Raw genomic sequence first — 24,726 nt, forward strand, 5'->3', positions numbered from 1 at the left:
GAGATGCTGAGGCTTTTGCAATTACTAATGACCTAGCACAGATTGTTCATTTACCTACGAGAATACCGGACAATCCTAATCATACAGCCAATACGCTTGATCTTTTTCTCGCAAACAGCCCTTCTAAGTACACGGTCGAAGTGAGAGGTCCTTTAGGCACTTCAGATCACAATTTGGTGATTGTCTCTTCTTCAATGGAACATTTATCTCATGGCTATTCCCAACCTCATGTTGTTTGGCATTACAAGAATGCAAAATGGGATGACCTGCGAGACTTCTTTTCTTCTTCTCGGTGGTCGGATTACTGTTTCAAAACTTCTGATGTCAACGTTTGCTCAGATCGTGTCAGTGAAATTATTCTTGCAGGAATGGAATCCTTTATCCCACACTCCACTTTAAAATCTCGTCCTTTATGTAAACCTTGGTTTTCCAATAAATGTGCTAAGGCTGTTCAAGAGAACAATGTTGCATATCGTAATTGGCTTGTTTCTAATTCTTCAGTTTCATTTTCTGCCTACACCAAAGCTCGCAACAATTCAAAAGCAGTTATTAATCAGTCCAAACTACAGTTTGAACAGGCTAAGAGTAGAAAACTTGCTTCTTGCCCTAATGGTAGCCGAGCATTCTGGTCTCTTGCCAAAGCTATTGGCCGCAACTTTTGCCCATCTCTGCTCCCACCTCTGTCCAAACTAGATGGTTCTGTTGTCACTTCAGCCAAGGATAAAGTTGACCTGCTAGCATCCCATTTTTCTTCCAGCTCATGTATTAATGATCTTGGCAAAACACCTCCCACCATTCCCAACACGTTCCATTCAATGCTTCCTGTAGTCTTCCGTCAAAAGGATATCAGAAGAATTTTGATGAATCTTGATGCTAAGAAAGCTCCAGGTCCTGATGGTATTTCTCCACTTGTTCTCAAAACCTGTGTTCCTGAACTTACTCCTATTCTTTTCCGCCTTTTTTCACTTTCTTATTCCAAAGGTGTTTTTCCTTCTGCTTGGAAATTTGCTCATATCCAGCCAGTTCCTAAAAAGGGTGAAAAATCCCTCCCATCCAATTATCGTCCCATTGCAATTACTTCTACTCTTTCTAAAGTAATGGAAAAATCAATTAACCGCCAACTCTTAAACTACCTAGAAACCTTCCGTCTGATCAACGATCGCCAGTATGGATTCCGTCAGTGTCGATCCACTGGTGATATTCTGGCTTATGTTACCCATTTATGGACCTAATTCAATGGAAAGGTTCGGTAAACACAAGTAGTTGCTGTTGACATCTCAAAAGCTTTTGATCGTGTTTGGCATAAAGGTCTTCTAAACAAGCTTCCATCTTATGGTTTGCCAACTGTTTTTAGTAATTGGTTATCCAGTTTTCTCTCTGATCGCTCAATGAGGGTGATGGTAGATGGCTCTCTGTCTTCTAACTTCTCCACTAATACCGGTGTCCCCCAAGGTTCAGTTCTTTCCACCACTCTTTTCCTCTTGTATATTAATGACCTTCTTCCATGTATAAATATAGTGCAAATGCATCAGGAATACATAGCTGTATCTGAATAAATCAGATTATTAATAAAACGGCATCGTTTTAAGTTATATCTCATATTGTGAATACCTTCACAACGAGTTGCCATGATATTGCACTACTTCGAATAAGTAACGCTTCACCTAAGGAGAAGACTAATGTTACTTATTCTCAGATGGATACCACCACCACCCACCGAAGAAGGGCCAAATAGCCCTGAAACGGTGCCGTCTGGGTTGTGGTATCCATCTGAGAATAAGTAACATTAGTCTTCTCCTTAGGTGAAGCGTTACTTATTCGAAGTAGTGCAATATCATGGCAACTCGTTGTGAAGGTATTCACAATATGAGATATAACTTAAAACGATGCCGTTTTATTAATAATCTGATTTATTCAGATACAGCTATGTATTCCTGATGCATTTGCACTATATTTATACATAGTCTAGACTCCTTCATAGCTTGAGGCTTATGCCCTAAACGCTTGACCTTCTTCCATTGACTGGAAATCCTATCCATAGTTTTGCCGATGATAGCACATTGCATTCAACTTTCCATTTTGAGAAACCTTGTCCTGCTCAATCAGCTTCAACTTCTCGAAAATCTGCTACCAATTCCTTAAATGCCGATCTTCAGGTAATTCTCCAATGGGGCAAAGACAACTTAGTTGATTTCAACCCTTCTAAAACTCAGTCTTGTCTTATATCTCGCAAAAAGGATTCTTCTGCTCCTATGCTTATCTTTAGTGACACTCCGATTTCTAGGCAAAATGATATATCTCTTTTGGGGATTACCCTGACTTCTAATCTGTCTTGGCACAAGCTCATTACAAATATTGCTTCCTCTGCATCTAAAAAACTTGGTTTTCTCTTTCGCTCTCGGCGTTACTTTTCTTCCAAACAGCTGCTCACTCTGTATAAATCGCAAATCCGTCCTGCCATGGAATATTGTTCCCACATCTGGGGTGGTGCCCCCAAAACCTCTCTCAGGCTTCTTGATTCCATTCAGAAGAGGGCAGTTAGGTTAATTAATGATTCATCTCTAACAGTATCTCTCCACTCGCTTTCTCATAGACGTACTGTTTCTGCTGCATGCCTCTTCTACAGATACTTCCATGGGCTCTTCTACAGATACTTCCCTGAATTGGCTTCTATTATTCCCGCTCTCTCTTTCAAAGCAGTCCGAACACGTGCCGCCACCAGCCAACATCCATTTACTGTCCAACTTCAAACCCACCGAACCAACTTTTCATCTTCCTCATTTATTCATTCAACTGCCGTTTTCTGGAACAACCTTCATTCATACGTATTTCCTGAAAATTACAATCTACAGAAGTCCAATGTCAACAAATATCTTCTTTCGTCTTCTCAAACTCCAACCCAAGCACGGTACTAAGTACTATAGGTTCTAATACCTCTCGTGTTTGGGGTTCACATAAAAAAAAATAAAATAAAATAACTTCATCTTCCCCCCGGGGCTTTCTGATTCTGAATTTTCTTCAATGCATGTTCTACCTCATCAGGAAGAATATCGGGTATGTCATATGTGTTGCTAATTTGCGATCCATCTTTCCCACTGCTGGCATCATTCCGTCATTTCTTGTATAACTCTTTATATAGTAGTCTTCTGCTATTTTAATTATGCCTTCTCTGCTATTTATAAGTACACCATCGCTATTCTTCAGTTTCAGCATCATTTGACTTTCTGTATTACTGCTCATGGCTGCTGATTTAAATCCTTTGCTTTCCCTTAATGTTTGTTCTAATTTTCTTGTGTTAAATCTACTTATCTCCTCTCTGAGTCTCTTTCTAATGGCTTTGCATAACAGTATACTCAATCAATTTTCTCCTTGTCAGTGTTTATCTTACTCTTCATTTGTCGTCTTCAATTCATCATAACAAGTGTTTTTTTGACTAATTTTTGTTTTCTTTGGATTTATTTTTCCCTATAGCTTTCTTGGGCTTTATCACTTTCAGAAAGTTGTAATATTCCTCCTCGTCGATGTCTTGGTTCTGAGCAGTCTGCAGAAACTCAAACCTGTTCTTAAGTTCCAGTACATACTGCTTTTTCTCCTCTTCTGTTATCTCAAAGACCTTCGTATTATTTACTCGAGTCAGTTTTTTTTCCTTTCCTTTCCTACATCTATATCGAGTGTGCATCTTACCATTCTGTGCTCACTTCCAACATTTACCTTATTCAGGACGGTAACATCATTCACAATATATCTTCTGTTAGTGAGGATGAAGTCGATTTCATTAGTTGTTAATCCATGTGGACTTTTCCATGTCCACTTTCTCTTCACCCTTTTCTTGAAAAAAGTGTTCATTACTGACAGTCCTTGAGATTCTGCAAATTCCACAAGTCTTTCACCTCTTTCATTTCTTTCACCAATTCCAAAATTTCCTATAGTTCCCCTTTCTGCGCTGTTTTGCCTTTTTCCAACCTTAGCATTGAAGTCTCCCATAATAATAGTGTAGCGGGTTTTCTGCTCCTCTAGAAGACTCTCAATTTCGGGGTACATTTCTTCAACCTCTTCATCATCATGGCTCGATGTTGGTGCATAAATCATTATAATCTTTAGCTTGTACCTCTTAGAAATCTTGAGTATTAGTCTTGACACTCTTGGTGATGTACTTTTGAATTCCAAAATGTTGTTTTTAAAATCTTTATGGACCAGAAACCCAACTCCACCTTCACTCCTTTCACTGTTTCCATTGGTGTACAGCAGATTTCCACTTGATAAACTTATAAGTGATTCATTTCTTCTTGTTGTTTCAGCCAAACCGATATTCCAATTCACATTTTCTAGTTCCTTTTCCAGCTCTAATATCCTGTTTTCACCGATGAGCGATCTTACGTTGTTACAGGCCAAGTTCAGTTTCCGTGAATGGCAGCCTGGTCGTACCCAGAGATTCTTAGCATCCTCTGCTTCCACTCTGATCCTCTCGTTGCCGTAAGAGTGGGAGTGAAAGCCGCTGGGGACTGAGGGCCATTTGTTTCGTCGTGCTATCATATGCTGGAAGGTTTGGTCTTTTCCTCTTCACGCTGACCAGGCGTCTTGAAGAGAACCACTCTACACGTTCATTGCCACCTAAGTGACGTAACAGGGCTTACCATCGAGGTGTTCATTAGTGGATTTTAGGGAGGCAGGCCAACCGGACTTCTCCTAAATCTTCTGTAATAGAAAGAAATTGGATCCATCAGTGTTTTAGACTGAGTGTCTGATAACACACAGAACTCAGTCTAAAACTCCGTCCTGTCTATATTTCAAAAAAGGTTTTTATGCTGCAATGCTCACCTTCGATAACACTTAGATTTCTAGACAAGATCATATATCTCTATTATGGATTATCCTGACTTGTAATCTCTTTTGGCATGGGCCAATCCAAATATTGTTTCTTCTGCATCTAAAAACTGAGTTTGCTCTGTCTCCCTTGGCATTTCTTTTCTTCTAAACGGCTACACACTCTACAAAATTCAAATCCGCCCCATTGAATATTGTTCACTTCTCTGTTTGTGGCAGTGCCCCGTACTCTCTCCCAGGCTTCTAGACTTCATTCAAAAGAGGGCCGTTAGGTTAATTAATGATCCATTTCTTACAAAAGTCTCACCACTCTCTGTCTCACAGACGTTCTGTTTCTGTTGCATGCCTTTCTATAGATACTTCCACGGGCACTGTTGTTCTGAATTGGCTTCTATAATTTCCCTTCTCTTCGCAAACACATGCCACAAGTCAACATCCAGTTATTCCACACTGCTTGACAAAATTAACAGAACAAAATGTTTTAAATGAATATTTTATTGAGAAAAGTGTTGCCAAAGGCGAATATTTGATGTAATTTTCATCGTGGCATGCAAATTCAGAGTATCCGATAGAAATCAATCTATCACCTTACACAGCTGCACATTATTCAAATTATTCATGCCTATAAAAACACGGGTTGCGACCATACCACTTCATTCCCGTATTTTGGCTTGCTCAGTGAGACAGTCACATCTCCAGTATGCAGGATGGCAAATCATCATCGTTCACATGATTCTTTGAAGTAGCAGGCTGTTGGACTTGAAGCCGGGCAGCAGTCGCAGGCAGGAGTGGCACAATTTAACGGGTCCCATAGTGTCATCTTGGCACTATGGAAGCAGTTTCAGAAGGCAAAGCATTACAAGAAGAGCTGGTTGAAGTTGCCCGAGGGTTACGTCAACAAGAACAGGCTGTGATCTGGCTCTAACAGCAAGGTGGAACCCTACAATGTCCTGTCTTCAACTGTCTCTTGAGATTGCTGTGGCACAGCTGAAAACATTTCCAACCAGGCTGTAAGAAAGCTCAATTCAAGTGGACTCTATGCAAGGACCAGTGCTTTGTATCCCAATAACCTTAAACCACTCCAGCATTCGTCAGAACTTGTGGCTTGGAACCATGACAAAGAGGGTACATTTCTATTCTCTGATGAGTCCTGTTTTAGCCTACAAACAGATTCTAGATATTTTATCTAGAGACGACAAGGAATACAGTACCATCTCTCTAACATCACAGAAAGGACACATGATGGAAGCGCTGTTCTTGTTGGGGTCTGAATAATGATCAATGGCCACACCCCTCCATGTTTTTGATAGGTGTACTGTAACTGCACAGAGGTACCAAGAAGAGATCCTCAAACCCTTTGTGTAATTTTTTGGGGTGTGGTTGGGCCAAATTTTCTTTTCTGCACATAGAGCTCAGTTGGTGGAGGATTATCTTAAAAGTGAAGATATCAAACAACTGCCATAGTCAGCAAGATCACCAGACTTAAATCTTATCCAACACGTGTGGGATGCCTTGGGCATATTATCGCACACTGACAGCCAATTCCTTGATCACTTTGTGAGTTAAGGTCTGTGCTGGTGGAAGAATGGGATTTCTTTCCACAGAATCTTATAGACATTATTATATTGTGCTTGGTTGATCACAACTGTCAGGCCAGTTTAGCTATTGGAGGGGATTATATGCCATACTGATATCATGTGTCCATATTTTTTGAGCATCTTATATCGACTTCTGTAATGTGACTTTTTTTTGGTAATTTTTATACAACCCCTATACCGACTATAAATGTCCCTTATACCTGTCCGAAGTTTCTCATTTTCTCTTCCTTTCATCGTTAGTTAATGGTACACCATTGACTAACAATGAAAGGAGGAGAAAGTGAGTCAATGGTATATCACCATACTAATTTTTGTCCCACTTCATTGCAAGCTGCAGGCACCTCCGTAGCCAGGTGGGAAGGAGCAGCAGTGCGTAGCACATGCTTCTTGATTAGACCGGGGTTCGAGCCCGTCACCACCGAATACGGAGGATGCGGAAAGGTCAGGGAATGACTACCGCATATTCCCAGAGCAATATGGCCTTAGTTGCTAATGTTCCTAAAAACCAAAATAACTAACTAACTATTGCAAGCTGCATGAGTTTTCTATGCATTTATCAAGCAGTGTATTTCAAACTCACAGAATCAACTTTTTTCTTCCTCGTGTATTCCTTCTACTTCCATTTTCTGGAACAATATTCTTTTAGACGTATTTCCTAAAAATTACAAAAATTTAAGTCTAATGTCAACAATTATCTTCTTTCATGTTCTCAACCTTAAACCTCATGCATGGCATGAAGTATTATTGGTTTTAATACCTTTCATATCTGGGGATTACATCAAAAAAAAAACTCATATAATGCATTCATAACTCTATATTGTTATACACGAAAATCCCAAAAATAACTGGATACCTGCATATTGAAAAGAACCTTTTATTAAAGCAGCATATATGTCAGCCCTGATGCAACATATAAGTTGGACTGACATATGTCAGCATTGAGCAGGCTCAATGCTAATGGGATACTTCCGCTTGCTCAGATTAAGAACCTGAGATGGCATAGATTCAAATTGAGGAAAGACAGTTGTAGAATAGATGTGCAGAAATTTCCCTTTAGCCAGCATGTAGTTGATTGCTGGAACAGACTTCCATCATCTATTGTTGTGGAAGTTGATAGCTTAAATAAATTTAAGGCTGAACTAGACAAACATTTGGAGTGACCAGATGGGTGAAATGGGAAGGTTTTTTATTTTATTTTTTTTTTGGCTGATGCTCTATAAGCTTGCTTTCTTCTATCGTATGCCTCAACTAATGCTAACTTTGGCTTTACCTACTCACTGTATCCTCATCAGCAAACTCAAAACCATTCCATTTCTCCTACACTCGTAGTGTTGGAGTGGAATTGTTCAGCAGAATTTCAATGTACCACATGCTATTCATTGTTCTAGGAACAACCATCAATGGTCTAAATCAGCAGAAAAAATGCTGTACAGCTATTATTTTCCTTGTACAAATATCAGTTCCTGTGGCCTCCCAGGTTTTCTGGGATTGCTAATATGACATTCTCCTGACTCCTTACTAAATCTCTAGATTCAATGCCTGAACCAAAGTATTTCATTGATCTGCTTGTTTTTAGTATTAATGCAATTATTTTTTTATCTATTCCTGACAAGTAAATGATGGGAGTGGTTGTTTTCACAAATTCCAGTGGTCAGATGCTTTTGGCAATATAGTGTATATATTTTCTAAAGCTTTACATTCACATGTAAGTATTCTTGTTGCTTAATGTGTTCTTTATTTTTAAAAGGGATTCTTAAGGATATACAAGCTATTCTTCCCCCAAGGTGATCCGTCCAAATTCACCTCTCTCATCTTTAGGGTGTTTGATGAAAATAAGGTAGGTTTTCAGTTTTTTTTTTTTTTTCATACTCTAGTATACAGCTAATCTATGCATCCCATTTCAGAAAAAGAAACATGGCTATTACAGTAGCACATGGCAAGTTCTACTAAATTACTAATACATTTGAGGAAATATTGAACAGATACTTTAATGAAACAAGGAAAACTTTTTTAGCCTTTAGCTAACATGGTGCAGTTCCAAAGACAGTTTTTTATACTAGTATTGTCACAAAATTAATGAGACTGGTTTTATAAAATGCAACGTGGCAGCACTGCACACACATTTAAGCCCCACTCCAAGTGGAGTATTCATCATGTCTGGTTGTGTTCGGTGTGTGTCAAGTCATTGTGAAGTAAGCAACTACGTTTGATGACTGTGTCATGAAAAATAACAAAGAATATCAAGCAACATCGTGGCATCACATATTGTATTAAACTTAATGAGAAGTGCAATGGAAATGTGTGAAATGTTAAGAGCTTATGGAGATCAAGTTTTATCCCAAACCCTAGTTTTCCAATGGCACAAGGCCTTTTTTTGGAAGGATGTAAAGCAGTTGAACCTCACACTCAGGCTTGGTAACAATGGAGGAGAATGAGGAGAGGGTAAGGACTTTGATTGTGTGACTAATATTGACCATGGCAGGTGAGCTGAACATGAATTGCCAGGCTGTTCATGACAATTTAACAGAGCATTAGGGCATGTGCAAAATTTTTATGAAAATGGGACTAAAAAACTCATTGAAAAACAGAAGCAAAATTGGAAGAACATCTGCCTCAAACTTCTCAAAAGTGTTGAAACTGAGCCAGAGTTCCTTCAATAAGCAATAACAGGTGATTAAACATGGATTTTTGAGTATGATCCAGAAACAAATGACACATTGCAAATTCACCATATCTGCAGAAAGCGCATATGAGAAAATCCAGAATCAAATCGATGTTCTTGTTTTTTTTTTTGATTAGCATGAAGTAGTGCACAAAGAGTTTGTGCCTCGAGGTAAAACTATCATTCAAGCGGTCTACCAAGTCCTTGAATGGTTACAGAAAAGGGTTCTGTGCATTTGACCTGGAAGGGCCAAAAACTGGATTTTGTATCACGACAATGCATTCTGCCACTGAGCAATGTGTGTTGGAATTTTTGACCTCTGCAAATATTCTACTGCTCCCACAGCCATTGTATTCTCTGGATTTGTTAGCATGCAACATTTTTTCTTTTTCCAAAGGTCAAGAATTACCTGAAAGGACATCATTTGGGGACAATTAGCAATGTCCAGAGCACCATAACTGATGCACTGAAGGACCTCACAGAATTAAAATTCCGACACTGCTTTCAGGGAGGGAAGTAATGCTGGAGATGATGTGTAGCTTCCCAAGGAATCTACTCTGAAGGAGAGATCCTTCAGTTGTAAAAAATTTTAAAATAAATTTTTATAAAACTAGTCTCATTAATTTTATGAAAGACCTTGTATCTAATACTAACAAATTTTGTGAAAAATGTTTTTGTATAATAGGAATATATTTTATACTGTATAAAATGACACTGAATAACTTTTATAGAAAACTTTATTTAGCCTTCTGTTGCTAACATGCCATCTAGTAGGCACAACTCATTAAATTTTTTTTTAAATTTGAAAATGAAATTTTTTAAAATATTTGTACATGAAATCAAATTGTCCCACGTACCTTTGCCCACTAATCCCTAATTAGTTATATGGCATTTTCTGTTTTCATTTTGATATACTATGAATTATGAGACATTAAATTATTGTTTGGCATTTAATAGACAGTAGGTGAACAAAAGCATCTACCTTTCTTCTAGGCAATTCCCATTCTCACATGGTGTCTGTGAGATGCCAGCAACAGGTGTCTAATTTTGCTATAAGAGCTTTCATTTCACCAGTTAAACATAAGCACATCTGATAAAAATACAAGCATTCACGAACGCATTTTCCAGATACCATGCAAGCATCTGGGTTTCAATCTGTGGAAAATTCTGAAACCTCAAAAATTCTAAAAAAAATATGATAAAAACTTCCTTTATTATTATTAATTATAATTTTCTCTTATATTTTCTTGTTTATATTTTTGATATTTTTTATGGGGTTTAGCAAATCATAATTAATAGATCAATTTTCAGTCAGTGAAAAAAACTAAATATTAATTTTTTATAATTAAAACAGAAAGGAGATCGTAGATCGTGCAAACACTAAAGTATCTTTGTTAAAAATTGAGTGTGCGAGAAACAGAAGGTTAAGTTTTGAAATTTTACCAATTTTATTGAAACTTAAAAATAAATAATCCCAGTTCATTAAAAATGAAAGAAACAGAAATACACATTATAAGAAAAAATTATTTATAAATTAAAACATCAGTTACATATTAATTACTGATATATACAAAAATATTACGTAAATGGTATGGTGTGGTCTCTTAGAACACAAGCAAAATTTAAATTATCCAAAAATAAAATGCGTGAGCAGGTTGCAATTTTATTACTGTTGAATGCAGTGATAAAAGTAATAAGGTACTGAAATACAGTATAGTTTAGGGCTAGAGCTTCAGGTTATGTAGGGAGTTAACTAGCATACAAATTAAAACATTATCTACCTAGTGTACAAGTTAGTGCAATTGCATCATTTCTGTACGTAGCCAACTACTTAAGCAGTTATAAATTGACATCATTAAGTATATCCATATTGTGAATACCTTCACAATGAGTTGCCATGATATTGCACTACCTCGAATAAGTAACCCTTCACCATAGGAGGAGACTTTTTTACTTATTCTCAGTGGATGATGGTAATCTCTTCAGTAATTTCTTTACAAATTACAATTTTGGTCAATTCACTTTTTTTTTTTGTATAAACTCAAAATACAAAATTTGAGTTTATACAGGTTAACTAACCATATTTATATTCCACAAATTTCATACTGTTCCAAGTTTGTCGATGATACATGAGTTATCAGGGTGGTTGATAACAGGAATTGAAGCATACTATTGTAACAAGATCTAGAAAAATTAGGCAGTGCGCTGAGAAGTGGCAGTTGAGGTTTAACATTGATAAATGCAAGTTACTGCAGTAATCCCAGAATAATATACCAATTGGGTGGCACCACTGAAGGTAGTAGAGAACAAATAAGACCTAAGGGTAATTACAGTCCAACACAAAGTTCTCTGAGACACATAGACAGGTTTCTAGGACAGATCATAGGGTTCTGTCAGTGGTATACAGGAATTTTGCCATCAGTAAAAAGTTGGTGATTATCCCATTATATAAGGCAATGGTTAGCAACACATTGAGTACTGTTAACAAGGCTGGAAGGCCTTAGGATGGATGTGGTATGTTTCGATGAAATGCAAAGAGCAAAAAAAAAATAGAAGTAAAGGGTACTCTTAACAAAAAAGACTTCAATTCTATAAAAGTATCTGGAAATGTGGCACTTGCGACGATACTGATTAAAGTGCTTAAAGCTTTAAATGAATTGAGTAAACTAAATGCTGATGGCATTCTTGCACACCTAGAAGAAATAGGTTATCTTATTTTATCTTTATCTCTCCTTCCCCTGGGGGAAGGAGAGACAGAAGCAGACTCCTGAAAATATGGAAAGAGAGTAACAGGCCACTAGACCCAATACTGAGTAGGAAGAAGATATTTATTTTTACTAATTTTTAATAACTTTGCCCACATTCAGTTGTGTGTACTGGCTGAAAAGAAATATGCAAAAATGCAAAAACATTTTTTCTTTCTTTTTTTTTATTACTCCAGAACAGCCTAAGCCTTACAGAGGAGGAATATAACAGTAATACTACAGGTCTTTTTACAGTTAATATACAATGTCCAATGTCAACATCATTATACAGCACATATAATGGAATATTATATTTACTTTGTGTTAATTGAATTATTATTATAGTTATCCATTTTTTTTGTATTATTTCTTATTATTGTATTTATTTTTTTATTTACTTTTATTGAAATATCCATAAATAATATTACATATTTATTATTATTTAAGTAATCATTTATTCTCATTTTCTAATTACTTGATTGTAGTACCTTTGCAATTATTTTTTGATATTGATATCCTCAGCTAGAATATCAATGTTGAATTCGTTTAGCAATCTTGCAGTTCTATTGAAATAGTTGAATTTAAGATTATCAGTTCTGAATGGCTCTAGTGCCAGCATATTGTGTCTTCTCAGGGCTCTTGGAGGGCAGCTAAAGTTGATGAGGATCTTGGAGGCATCCAGCTTTCCAGCCACTAGATGCATCAGGAATTTGCAGTCCCCCACAGCCCTTCTTTGAGAAAGTGGTACCATCCCGAAGTGAGTGCACCAGTCATAATAAGATTTTGTGTCCATTTCCAACCTAGACTTGTACACTAGGAATCTGACTATGGATTTCTGAATACGTTCCAGTTGTTTTATTAGAATTTTGGTATGAGGATTCCAGATCTGTGAGGCATATTCTAGTATAGGGTTAATGATCATTATGCATGCTGTTTTTATGAATTATGCTGGAAAAGTCAAAGAAGATTCTTTTGAGCAGTCCAAGAGATTTGGAGGCCTTTGCTGTAGTCTTATTTATATTTTATACTTCTAGGATGGAGCCATTGAATTTGAAGAATTCATTCGCGCTCTTTCTGTTACATCTCGAGGCAATGTGGACGAGAAACTGGACTGTGAGTATAACAACTTTTTCTGATCATAATTCTAATACGTTCATTCATGATTATCTGTTGGTAGGAAAATGATTATCTGTTGGTAGTCAGATAACCACAAACTGTGCTCACTGAGTTTACTTAGTATCTGTATCCAGTATCCATATAGTATGCAGAAGAATAATAGGTAAAATTAGGACAAAAAAATTAAATTCAGAACAAACTGGGTCACACACTATTCTATAATTAAAAATTAAATTATAAACCATGACATGTCAGTTGAAAGTTATTGTATTTTTAATTAACACATTTAATCAAAGAAAATAATAAAATTTTTAAAAGTAGTGTGGAATTATCAATTTAAAAATACAAAAATTAAAATTTTAAATATATTTAGATAAATCAGTCTTCTTCAAATGATCTATTTCTGTAAAAAAAAAAAAAAGCCATAAAATTGCTCATATCATATTCTTCATGTTAAAATTAATTGACTCTACTGACTTTACTGAATAAATTACAGAATATATTTTTGATTAAAATTAATGTGATGTTCATACGGCCTTGTTTTGATCTTACTACTGAGATGACTATCAGCAAGAAGTTATTTCCACATTTTTCAAATATATAAATATGTTCTACATTTATGCTATGAATTTTAACTTCATCCTTTTCATCTTTGCTAGAATACAGCAGTACCTCAAAAATCCAGAACTTTTTGAATATCTCTTAAAGTGTACTCAATTGTTTAAGGGCAGTGGAAAAAATTAAACAGGCTGGCTGAATTTAAAAACAAAGTACTGCAGATGCCAAATTTATGCATTATGTTCCATTACTAATTTCCAAATGCTATTTTCTTTCTGTTTTACATATTTCATAGACTATATGTCATTATTACTATATTTATTTGCAACAACTAAAATCATTCATTTTGGACACTCAATTCACAGTACTGTATAGGCCTTAAAGTAGTATGGATTTCACTTTTAAAGCAATCCAATTTATAAAATCATGTTACACTATTTATGCCTCATATTATTTTTAATAGTAGGTATGTGATTATCCAATATTTTTATATATTTCATAATGATAACGTCCATATTGGAGGTAGCATTCAAATGATGTTATGTCGTTGTTATTGTAGGGTTATTGGAAGCATCAGCAACTAATGCCATATTGCTCCTTTTATATTGTCTGTAAATTGCACGTTCAGTGGTTGATTTCTGTTTACTGGATGAAAAATCTGAGTTTCCAGGAGGAAAAACCATGCTACCCTCGCCTAAGACAACTAACTCAGTGACATGAAAAAGCCCCATAAAAATTCCTCACGTCATTGACAGGCTCAAACTCAGGTCTTTTCCACCCAATGTGGAGAAGACGGCAATTCTACCAACTGTAATACCCATGACATTTATCTACTGAACCAATCCAGCTGTACAGGTTAACATTTTGGCTAATGCTCACAACAATCATTTTGTAGAGATTATGGAATCAGAGTTACCTAATAAAAATAACAAATTGCTTCTGAATACTTAGACTATATGCATACCTTTCAAAAAAAACACTAGAATTTTCAAAAATCTGCCATATGCTGGATCCCAAGGATGCTGGATTTATAAGGCTGTATTGTATGAGAAAAATAATAATTCTATGAGAAAAACTTTAAATTAAAAATTAATCCCTAAGAGAAAACTACTGAAGGGTGATAACCTGAAAAAAACTTTGTCTAATGACTTGGGCATTCATTACATTATGTAACAAATATAAAAATATTTATATTTAACTGTTTTTCCTTATGTGTATTTTGAGCCAAATCCAATAGCATTATTGGTTTTCTTTACTGCTAACATTTTGGTAAAAAATGAAGGTGTTATTTTTCATGATATTTATATGTATTACACAATAATGTGATATGTAAGAGACTGTAGTATTCTTTATAATACTGTTATAATTATACACAATGTAAAATAAAATATAAATGCACAATTAAAACTGTATAAATGAAATAAAAATTATATACAATTAAAATTTAAAAGATTATAATATGATGGTATAAGGCTTCTGTAGCTGAGTAATCAGGAGCAGGAGTGTAATAGCACACTTTTTGAGTAGCCCTTGACTGCTAAAGTGGGTCAATCTGCCAACCCACACTGGACCAGCATGGCAGATTATGGTTTATTCCCTCAACATGACGTATTGAGGAGGCCTTCATCCCGTGGATTGACAATAGCTGCAGATTTATTATTTATTTAATATGATGGTATGGAAGCTTTTCACAATTAGCTGTTGTTTTCACCAGTGATTGGTGTCTTGCAATGTATACTTAAGTAGGTTAAGTTATATGTGGGATTAGCAGTGCACTCATCGTTGTCATGTCTTTTACAGTCTTTAAAGTTTTAATATTTTAATTGTATATAACTTTTATACAGTTTTAATTGCACAATATTTATATATATTTTTATATTTTATATTGTATAATAATCATAGCAATTAAAATTTTGGATATTAGTGTGGTCATTGTTTTAACAGAAGTGAAATATACTGTGTGGGGTGACCAAATCAGTTATTGATAATTAATATCAATAAATAATTTAAGAGCATATGCAGTAGGGAAGTTTATGAAAATTGGATATACATGTATGCATAATATAAAAAAAACATTTAATTTTTTTCAACACATAGGGGCATTCAGGCTGTATGATATTGATAACAATGGTCATATCACCAGGGAAGAAATGTATAATATAGTGGATGCAATCTACCAGATGCTGGTAAGTATTTTACTAATAAGTGGAAGTATAAAAGATTAATTACTGTATAATATAAAAAGGTGGCATTGCAAGATAGATAATTAATTTTTTTTTAGTGGATGGCTCCCAGACCTCCTGTGATCTGATAAAATATATAAACTGCTTTTATGGTTGGATGCTCTCCCATACTTGCTCATTTTTATAAATCAAAAATCAGAAAAATTTTTAAGAGATCCAGATTTAGATGGAATGGTCTGGAACTGAGTTCTCTGCCATTTTTTTTTTTTTTTTCAAATGTTAGTTAGTTAGTTATTTGGTTTTTAGGAGCATTAGCAACTAAGGCCATATTGCTCCGGGATATGCGGTGGCCATTCCCTGACCTTTCCACATCCTCCGTATTTGGTGGCGACGGGCTCGAACCCCGGTCTAATCAAGAAGCCTGTGCTATGCACTGCTGCTCCTTCCCACCTGGCTACTGAGGCGCCTTTTTTTTCAAATTAATGATAACTAATTAAATGAATATCATATGATACATTAGTAAGCATGTCACCATGGAATACTATAACTGTATTTGAAAGTTTTCTGCTTGTTTGCCGCGCCCAGTTCTGTTCAATTACATTTTATTGGCTATTCAAAATCTTAACAATCAATAACCGTATTGAAGTCGATTTTGCTGATCATCCCAACTTATGCAAATTGGTTACCACAGTGCAGTCACACTCAATAAATTGAAAGAAATCTAATCATTCATAAACAGATTCTCTTAAAAGAATGAAACACTACAATGACCTTTCTTTTAACAACAATCACAATTATGATACGCAACACAGAGCAAACTACCACAGTAACAATGTTGTATTAAACAGTCATTAATGCTAGTCACAAAAAAAAAAAAAAAAAAAAACAGCTGAAATTAATATATTAAAAATTGAAAGGAAGTAAAGTTTACACATTAACAGTTTACATGAAAGGATGTTACAGCATCAGCCAAAAAAAAAATGTACTGAGTGATAACACTCCCACCGTCCTTGCACCATGTCCTTTGCTAATACTAATAATATTACATCAGCACACACTGCTTTTTTTTTCTGACTTGAGAATACAGGGGATCATAATGGCATCACTCTGAAATGGTTAGGAATGTAATTATCAGCCTCTGTTATCATGTCTCTAGGTCTAGTTATGATATTATTTTTGTTGTTAAATTTGGCAGTTTTTTTATATGAACCTTTATTTTATATGTAAGGGAAAACCAACAATAATGTGAATGTACATCTATTATTATATTTAATTTCCATTTGTATTGCATACTTTTTTTTTATTTTGATGAAAACCCCTCTGGCCATTTTCATACATGGTGAGTCTCTGATGCCTTGCATTTGTATACAAAAGCAGAGTGCAACTGCTGTAAAATCTGGCACTTTACAATCTCGAATTCTTTAAAATCCAGCACTTTCACAATCTAAAATTCTTTAAAAATCTGGCAGATTTTATATTAAAAAAATTCAAGGTTTTATAATTCAGAAATATTAAGAAAGTGGTCTACCAACAATCACATTTGTTTTTGAGAATTGGTGCAAAAAGAGGGTGACATTTTAACACCTTATAAGATGCTTGCAGGAGTATCTTGTCCTTCAATCTCATTTTTCAGCCAGTAGGATTTAAACTGTATAGATAATACAATGGTCTTAATTCTCACAGTAGGAAAAAAATTACCTTTGAAAGGAGTTTTCCTCGTAATGCACTTCTTTCAAACACATGGCCTCACCAAAAGGTTAATTGGCCATTTGTTTTAAGGAAGAGACTGTTATAACAGCCTGATTCAGGACTAATTGCTCCCTCATCAGAGAGCAAGTTGTCTCTATGGCAGCATGCAGACAAAACAGTTTTAAAGTTTTTAAGGTTAGGCCTGAAACAGAATGTCATCTTAACAGTCTCATTTTTAAAACAAATGGCCAATTAACCTTTTGGTGAAGCCATGTGTTCAAAAGTAGTGCACCAGGCCAACTCATCATGAAGGCAAGTTAAGTTTAAACTTAAGACCATTGCATTGACAATGCAATGGTCTAAAGTTTAAATCCTGCTGGTAATAAAAACAGACGATAGGACAAGATAGTCCAGAAAACATCTTATAATTTCTCTGAGGCCATATAGCTTTAGCTATATTGTAACTTTGAATTTCTCTATTTTAGTGCTATCTCTTATTCAGTAAACTCTGTAACTTAGCACAAATTACTCTTCAAATTACAGCTATGTGGCTACTTGTCATACAGTGCATGCTTGAGCTGAAAACAAATTGGCTTCAAATGCCCAGTTTGGGTACAGCTGGAAAAATGTATGCTTCATTAAATCTATGGCTTAACTGTAGTTCACCTGCAGTTGCTTCGATTTGCATAACGACTCGCTGGTCATAAAAATATGACCTGACCAGTGAGTCTATAAAAATCATAAACAAATAAACCATACAGCAGATATTTTAATAAAATTTTCTACTGCTCCTCTGTGTTACTCAATAATGAATGGTTTGGAACAATGAAAACACAAAGGACAAATTTAAATAAATTTTCTTAATATATTTTGCATTTTCATTATTCTAATTCATTCACATGAGACAGGGTGGTATAGCATTAGTTTTAGCCATATAGTTCAAGAAAGCCACAGGCTTTTGCTGCATCAGCAAGAAATAAATAAAAAAGAAGAATAGAAGAGCAGTATAAATATCTGCTCAATGTTTATGTACATGATGAAATAAAAATGCTACATACAAAAGTGCCTTTGTGTATAGTACTGATGGTACTGCAGTAATAATCATTCTAAGTGCTGAGTTTTATTATTATGTATTAGATGAGCACGCGAATATTTTACTGGGAAAAGCCATAACTGCATTTAAATCAGTATAAAGTGATGTTAAATGGCTTATTTTAATGAAGTTTTTTTAATCCAGGGACAGACAGGTGAACAAGATGAAGATGGAGACAATCCACAAGAAAGAGTAGATAAAATATTTGAACAGCTAGACAAAGTAAGTGTTACTTATCATGATTCTGCTCTTCAACTAAATAAAATGTTGTTTCTATTTTTAATTAGTTTTACAGCAGATCAACATCTTAGGCCATATTGCATTATATTATGTCTCTACGTGTGTGTGTGTGTGTGTGTGTTCACAGACAATCTGCATAACATGCAGGATTTTTAGTCCATACAAATATGGGAGGACCACTCACTCCATCCAAGATTGGCAAACAACAGCACTAAGTAAAGATGGCATTAACATGTTAACCACCATGAGACATGACATTCATGTCTCAGCCTTTTCATGTTTAAGAATCCTTGAGACCCACATGCTGGTTCACATACTGTTTATCTGTTTGAGTAATGACAAGAGAGAAAGAGAAAAACCCAGTTTCTTAGATGCAAAGGAAATAATATTTGTAATTCAGGCAATAGAGGTCATACCTCTATTGCCTGAGAATAGACATATTCTCAGGCAATAGAGATATGACCTTGCCTAGATCATATATCTTGCCCAAAGTGTCATCAAAGATAAGCACAGCAATGGAAGGATCCTTTTTTGGGAGATAAGACAGGATTGAGTTTCAGAAGGATTGAAATCAATTAAGTTATCTTTACCCCACTGGAGCATTACCCAGAGATCAGCAATTAAGGAATTGGCAGTGGATATTCAAGAAGTTGAAGCTGTTTGTGCAGGGCAAGGTTTCTCAAACTGGAACGTGGAATGCAATGTGCTATCATCAGCAATACTATGTGTAGGATTTCTGGTCAATGGAAGAACGTCATTAATATACAAGAGGAAAAGAGTGGGAGAAAGAACTGAACCTTGGGAAACACCAGCATTAGTGAAGAAGTCAGAAGACAAAGCTATCTAATATCACCAACAGTGAGAAGTCAGAGAGAAAACTGGATATGCAATTAAAAAACTGTTGGCAAACCATAAGATGGAAGCTTATTTAGAAGACCTTTATGCCAAACATGATCAAAATCCTTTGAAACGTCAAGAGCAACTGCTTGAGTTTCACCAAATGTTTTCATTGAATTTGTTCAGAGATGGGAGGTTATATCCAGGATTACTAACAGTTCCACCATCGTGAAGGTGCAAGCAGAGGATCTGGCTCTCACAGACAGACTGAACTTTGCTGAAATTAGGTCCACTTGTCTTGAGTGTCACCTGAACATCAGTTTCATCACCTGAACCTGAATATCAGTTCCATCACATGTAGCAAGCAGAGATTGGCATATCTGAGTTTTTGTTTTTGGCATATGAGTTTTTTTTTTTTTTTTTTCCTTTCTAATTAAAATTGGAAGGGGGAAAAAAATGAAAACTTGCACACCAAAGATAAAATTTTAGATTTTATAAAATTAGTTATACTACCACCAAAATATTCAAATTATGTATTCATATAAACTTTTATATAAGGAAATTTTTAAAATAATAATGGTGTACTCTAGTACTCTTTTAAAAATCTTTGTCCACAAATTGCTACTTTTCTGGTTTATATTTATCACAGAAGTCTGTCAAACAAAACATTACACCTACTGTTTGTTAGTTTATGTTCAGTTTCTAACTGTTAAGTAGAGATTATGTTATGATCCGTTAAATAGAGAACTGGCCATTATGATACAGAAGTTTCATGTAGGTAGACTGGATCTCGAATATTACCTTGTGCTGTAATTACAGTTTTTTTTTCTTCATAAGTTAACATAATTACTGTATACAAAGGTAAAGTGTATCGAGAGTATTTTGCATTTACATTCACACATGAGGAATTCTGTAAGGAAGGGGAGAACAGAAATTTACTAACACTAACAGGGAGAGCTAAATGATTTTGTAATAATGGAGAGCAAAGTGGAGGAGGAATTATTGAAGTGAAACATATAAAAGGCACCTGGGGCAGATGGAATCTATCCAGTTATATTGAAAGAGGCAGCAAGGGAAATAAGCAAACCCTTAGCCATAATTATGAGAACATCCTTAGATGCAGGGGAGGTCCCCATGGACTGGAGATGTGCAAATGTATCCCTAATTCACAAAGGGGGTCGAAAGGGTGAAGCAAATAATTATAGACCTGTTAGTTTAACTTGTTCCAGGGAAATTAATGGAGTCACTGGTTAAAGAAGTGATGCAGGATCACCTAGACAAGACTGTAGTAATAGTTCAGACACAACATGGGTCTATTAAGGGGAAGTCGTCTGACCAATTTCATTGGATACTAAATGTGGTCACAAAGGAACTGGATGCAAAAAATAATTTTGATATCATATACTTGAATTTCAGGAAAACTTTTGATACTGTTGCACAGGGAAGACTGCTGTATAAATTGGAGCGGTATGGCATGGCATTAAGGGCAAGTTGCTACAATGGATAAAGGAATGATTGAGTGGGAGACAGCAGAGAGTAGCAATAAATGGACACTGCTCTACGTGGACTAATGTTATTAGTGGAGTCCCCAGGGTTCACTGCTGTGCCCATTGTTGTTTTGTGTATTTATCAATGATATCAATGAAGGTATATGAGGCTTAATGTCCAAGTTTGCAGATGATACAAAGGTTGGCAGGGTTGTTAATGATAGTAAAGACAGTATGCTACTGTTAAGTAGCATAGTGTCTTTACTAGATCTAGAAAAGTCTAGATCAACAGGATCTAGAAAAGTTAGGCAGATGGGCTGAGAAGTGGCGACAACACATCATGCTGAACCAACATTCTGTGATAAATTTCAGTTTATTCCTTGTGCATTCAAAAATTGGATTACAGATTGCATCACTACCTCAATGCATGACTGCAAGGATGCTGCCATCTTGAAAACTGACTGTTTCCAAATAATAGTAGCAGATAGTGTCATATGGGCACTCAGTATTACTAACAGACTTCAGTCGGTAATCTGACATAAGACCATGAATAATATACATTTTATACTATAACAGCCCTTTTTATATGCATATTATATACATAAAATAAGTAATCGATGTTGGTTATGCAGTTTTCATTAAAATAATTTTTGTATGTCTCATTACACATCAAGCATGTCTTACAAAAAAAAAAAAAAAAAAAACAGATGCTTCCATTGTCATCGTATGAGTTGTTAAGAACACACAAGTTAGGTACCAAAATAACAAAAAAAAAAAAAAAGTGGCACACGTATCAATTTTTTCTTTAATGTAGTGGTGGTTAGCACATTAAGAATTGCTCCTGCCTTTGACAGAATTCAAACCGGGCTCTCTCCAAATAAGTTAAGTTGTGACTTGTTTGGAGAGCTGGGATAGTAGTTTCACTATATTTCACTATACGATAACCATTATGGAGACTGAATAAAACACTGAAATCCTGACCAGGCGGCATTTATAGACCTGACTGCCCTCTTTTGAATAGAATCTGGAACTTGAGAGAGGATTTAGGGAGCACCACCCTAGATGTGTGAATAATATTTTATGAAAGGGCAGATTTGAGATTTGTACAGAAAAAGGACGAAAATCCAGTTTTTCTGATGCAAAGGAAGCAATATTTGCAATGTGCTTATGTTGAGAGAGAAAAAGACAGAGAAAGATTAGGAGTCAGTATGATCCCAATAGAGAGATGTGATCATGTCTTGAAATCTGAGCATCACTGAAGATGGACATTGGAGCAACAGACTGTCATGCAAGACTTATATGCAAGAAATAAGACAGGATTGAGTTTTAGTATTGAAGTTAACTAAATTTACTTTGCCCCACTGAAGAATTACATAAAGATTGGCATTTAAGGAATCAGTGGTGCAGTTTTCTTTTTAACTGAGCCTACATATACAACTTCTCTAACATGTGAAGGGTCAATACAAAATTCTGAATGAGAAAGCCCTTGGGTCACAGCTCCAATTAATAAACAGTTCACCGACTGGCCATTACACATCTATATAATGGCACAATCCACACAATGTATACTCACATTTATAATATAACTGTATATCTTTGCTAATATAAACCAAATCATAGAATTCTCATCAGCTTATTAAGAATATTTAACAGTGTACAACCTTTTGCTTTTTTTCCCCCTAATACTTTTAATTTTATTTGATACTACTTTTTAATTTTATTTGAAGTTAATTTTTTTGACATATGAATTATCTAGTCAGCCAAACACGGTGACAAATCACTCGCTGACCTATGGGTCACAGGCTTCATATCATACTACTAGAGTAGACTATATTAGCATGGAAAAAAAACAGATTAAATTCAGACTTTGATCCTTAATCCTTTGGATTAAGGATCAAAGGCTGAATTTAATCTGTTTTTTTCTTATGTACTGAGGGGTCAAAGAAATGAAAAAGACATATTATTACAATTATTCAAAAAGACATTATTAAAACAAATCTTTATATCAAATTTATTTTTCTTCATAACTGTTTTCAATTATACAAAAATTTTTAAAAAATAGTATGGGGATGTGAAAAAAAAAAAAGAGAAAATAATTTAAGTAAATCATAAACAATATTACTGTTGAACTAAATTCTTTTTAAGGTTAAAACTATTAAGGTCTATGAAGTTTAAAAATTTAGGAATAATCTTCAGTATTTGGTCATATGAGTGATTTTCTGTTTCTTGCTCAGTTAATCAGGTAAATTTTATCCCATTAAAAATCTAACTTTAAAAATCAGCAAGAAATAATTCAAAACTGTAGAAACTAAATATCCATTTTTTTCTATATTAAAAACTTATTTTTTAAATTATTTTTTTGAAAATAAAGTATCGTTGTAGGACTTTAGACATTTATCCTCTCATATTTGGAAGATTTGATTATTTCCCTTTTCATAATTGACTGACAATGAGTGAAATATCAATCAAAAAATCTGTGCACTTCAACACCAGCCAGACTCTTCCATGACAGGATGCCAGAGAATGATTTTATGCACTGCCATAAGGCGCAAAGAGCATATGCTTTAATAATTAAACACAAAAAATGCACACTAATTTTAAATTCATAGTTTTCAATGATACAGCTATTCTTGATATAATTATCAAGAACAGGCTTATCTTGGTCCAGAATTTTTACTTTCTGCATAATAACTAACAAAAATTCTGAAATTTTCAATGGAAAAATAAAAAAAAAAAACACTTTTGTTGAACAGTATTGAGAATTTCAGTTGTGTAAGGAGCAGAAGAGACAACACAGCTAAAGGTCATGTGGAGATCTTGAAGACTGCAAACCTAGCTCGGGGTTAAATATATTCTTGTATTCATAGAACCCTTTCTTTTTTATAACTTACTCCTATTTAACTGTCTTCCAGCCAGCTGAGGTTTGAAATGAAAGCCTTCTGACTATTCTTTATAATCATTTTTATCAGCTTTTAACAAATGGGCTGATATAATCATGCATATTTTCATCCTCTAAGGCATTTTTCATCTTGGTTTAACATTCCTCCCATTAAAATGACACATGACATTAAAATAAACAAGATTTGTTACAATATTTAAGATAATTCTCATATTTTTAAGCTCCAACAGTACTGTTTGAATTAATGAAATTTTATTAGATTCATAAACAGACATTTGAATTAATTCTGTCACAAAGAATTGTATATGTTTTGGTTCATTGTATGTACTAATTTTCAGAACCATGATAACAAACTGACACTGGATGAATTCAGAGAAGGATCAAAGAAAGACCCAAAGATCATTCAAGCTCTGTCACTATACTCATCGTGAAAGCGTTTACTGTAATTCATATCATATTTATATAAAATAGTTGTATATGTAAACAAAAAAATAAAGAATGTATATCTCTCTATATTTCTGTCTGTTTCTCTCACTCTCATATCCACTTGCTACTCAACTGTATGATAATTTGAATACACAATTTCCTTATTTACTAATGGCAAGCCAGAAAGCTGAACTAAGTAATTTAATTACTATTTAAGTGAATCTTTAGTAAACTTTTAATAATAACATTACAGGGTCTTTAGAATCGTGACTCTTTAGAAATGTCACATTCAGATGTAAAGTATAAAAGAAAATTCCATTTCTAACCCCACGGAAAAAAAATATATTTTTTTGACAACATATTGAGATGA

At 34.8% G+C, this 24,726-nt stretch overlaps 1 protein-coding gene across 1 annotated transcript in view; it reads left to right on the plus strand.

Annotated features, from left to right (window-relative positions):
• LOC150087638 (frequenin-1-like) overlaps positions 1-24,383 on the plus strand; it is a 77,829-nt gene extending 53,446 nt beyond the window's left edge. The window contains exons 4-8 of the mRNA XM_090369896.1: positions 8,170-8,259; positions 12,863-12,941; positions 15,600-15,688; positions 18,612-18,689; positions 24,269-24,383. Of these exons, the coding sequence (XP_090226022.1) occupies positions 8,170-8,259; positions 12,863-12,941; positions 15,600-15,688; positions 18,612-18,689; positions 24,269-24,361 (429 nt within the window). The 3' untranslated portion in view covers positions 24,362-24,383. The remainder of the gene's footprint in view (positions 1-8,169; positions 8,260-12,862; positions 12,942-15,599; positions 15,689-18,611; positions 18,690-24,268) is intronic.
• Positions 24,384-24,726: the final 343 nt, after the last annotated feature.

The sequence above is a fragment of the Mastigoproctus giganteus genome, chromosome 3 (genome assembly GCF_048544385.1).
Source record: "Mastigoproctus giganteus isolate SK-2022 chromosome 3, ASM4854438v1, whole genome shotgun sequence".
Classification (NCBI taxonomy): domain Eukaryota; kingdom Metazoa; phylum Arthropoda; class Arachnida; order Uropygi; family Thelyphonidae; genus Mastigoproctus; species Mastigoproctus giganteus.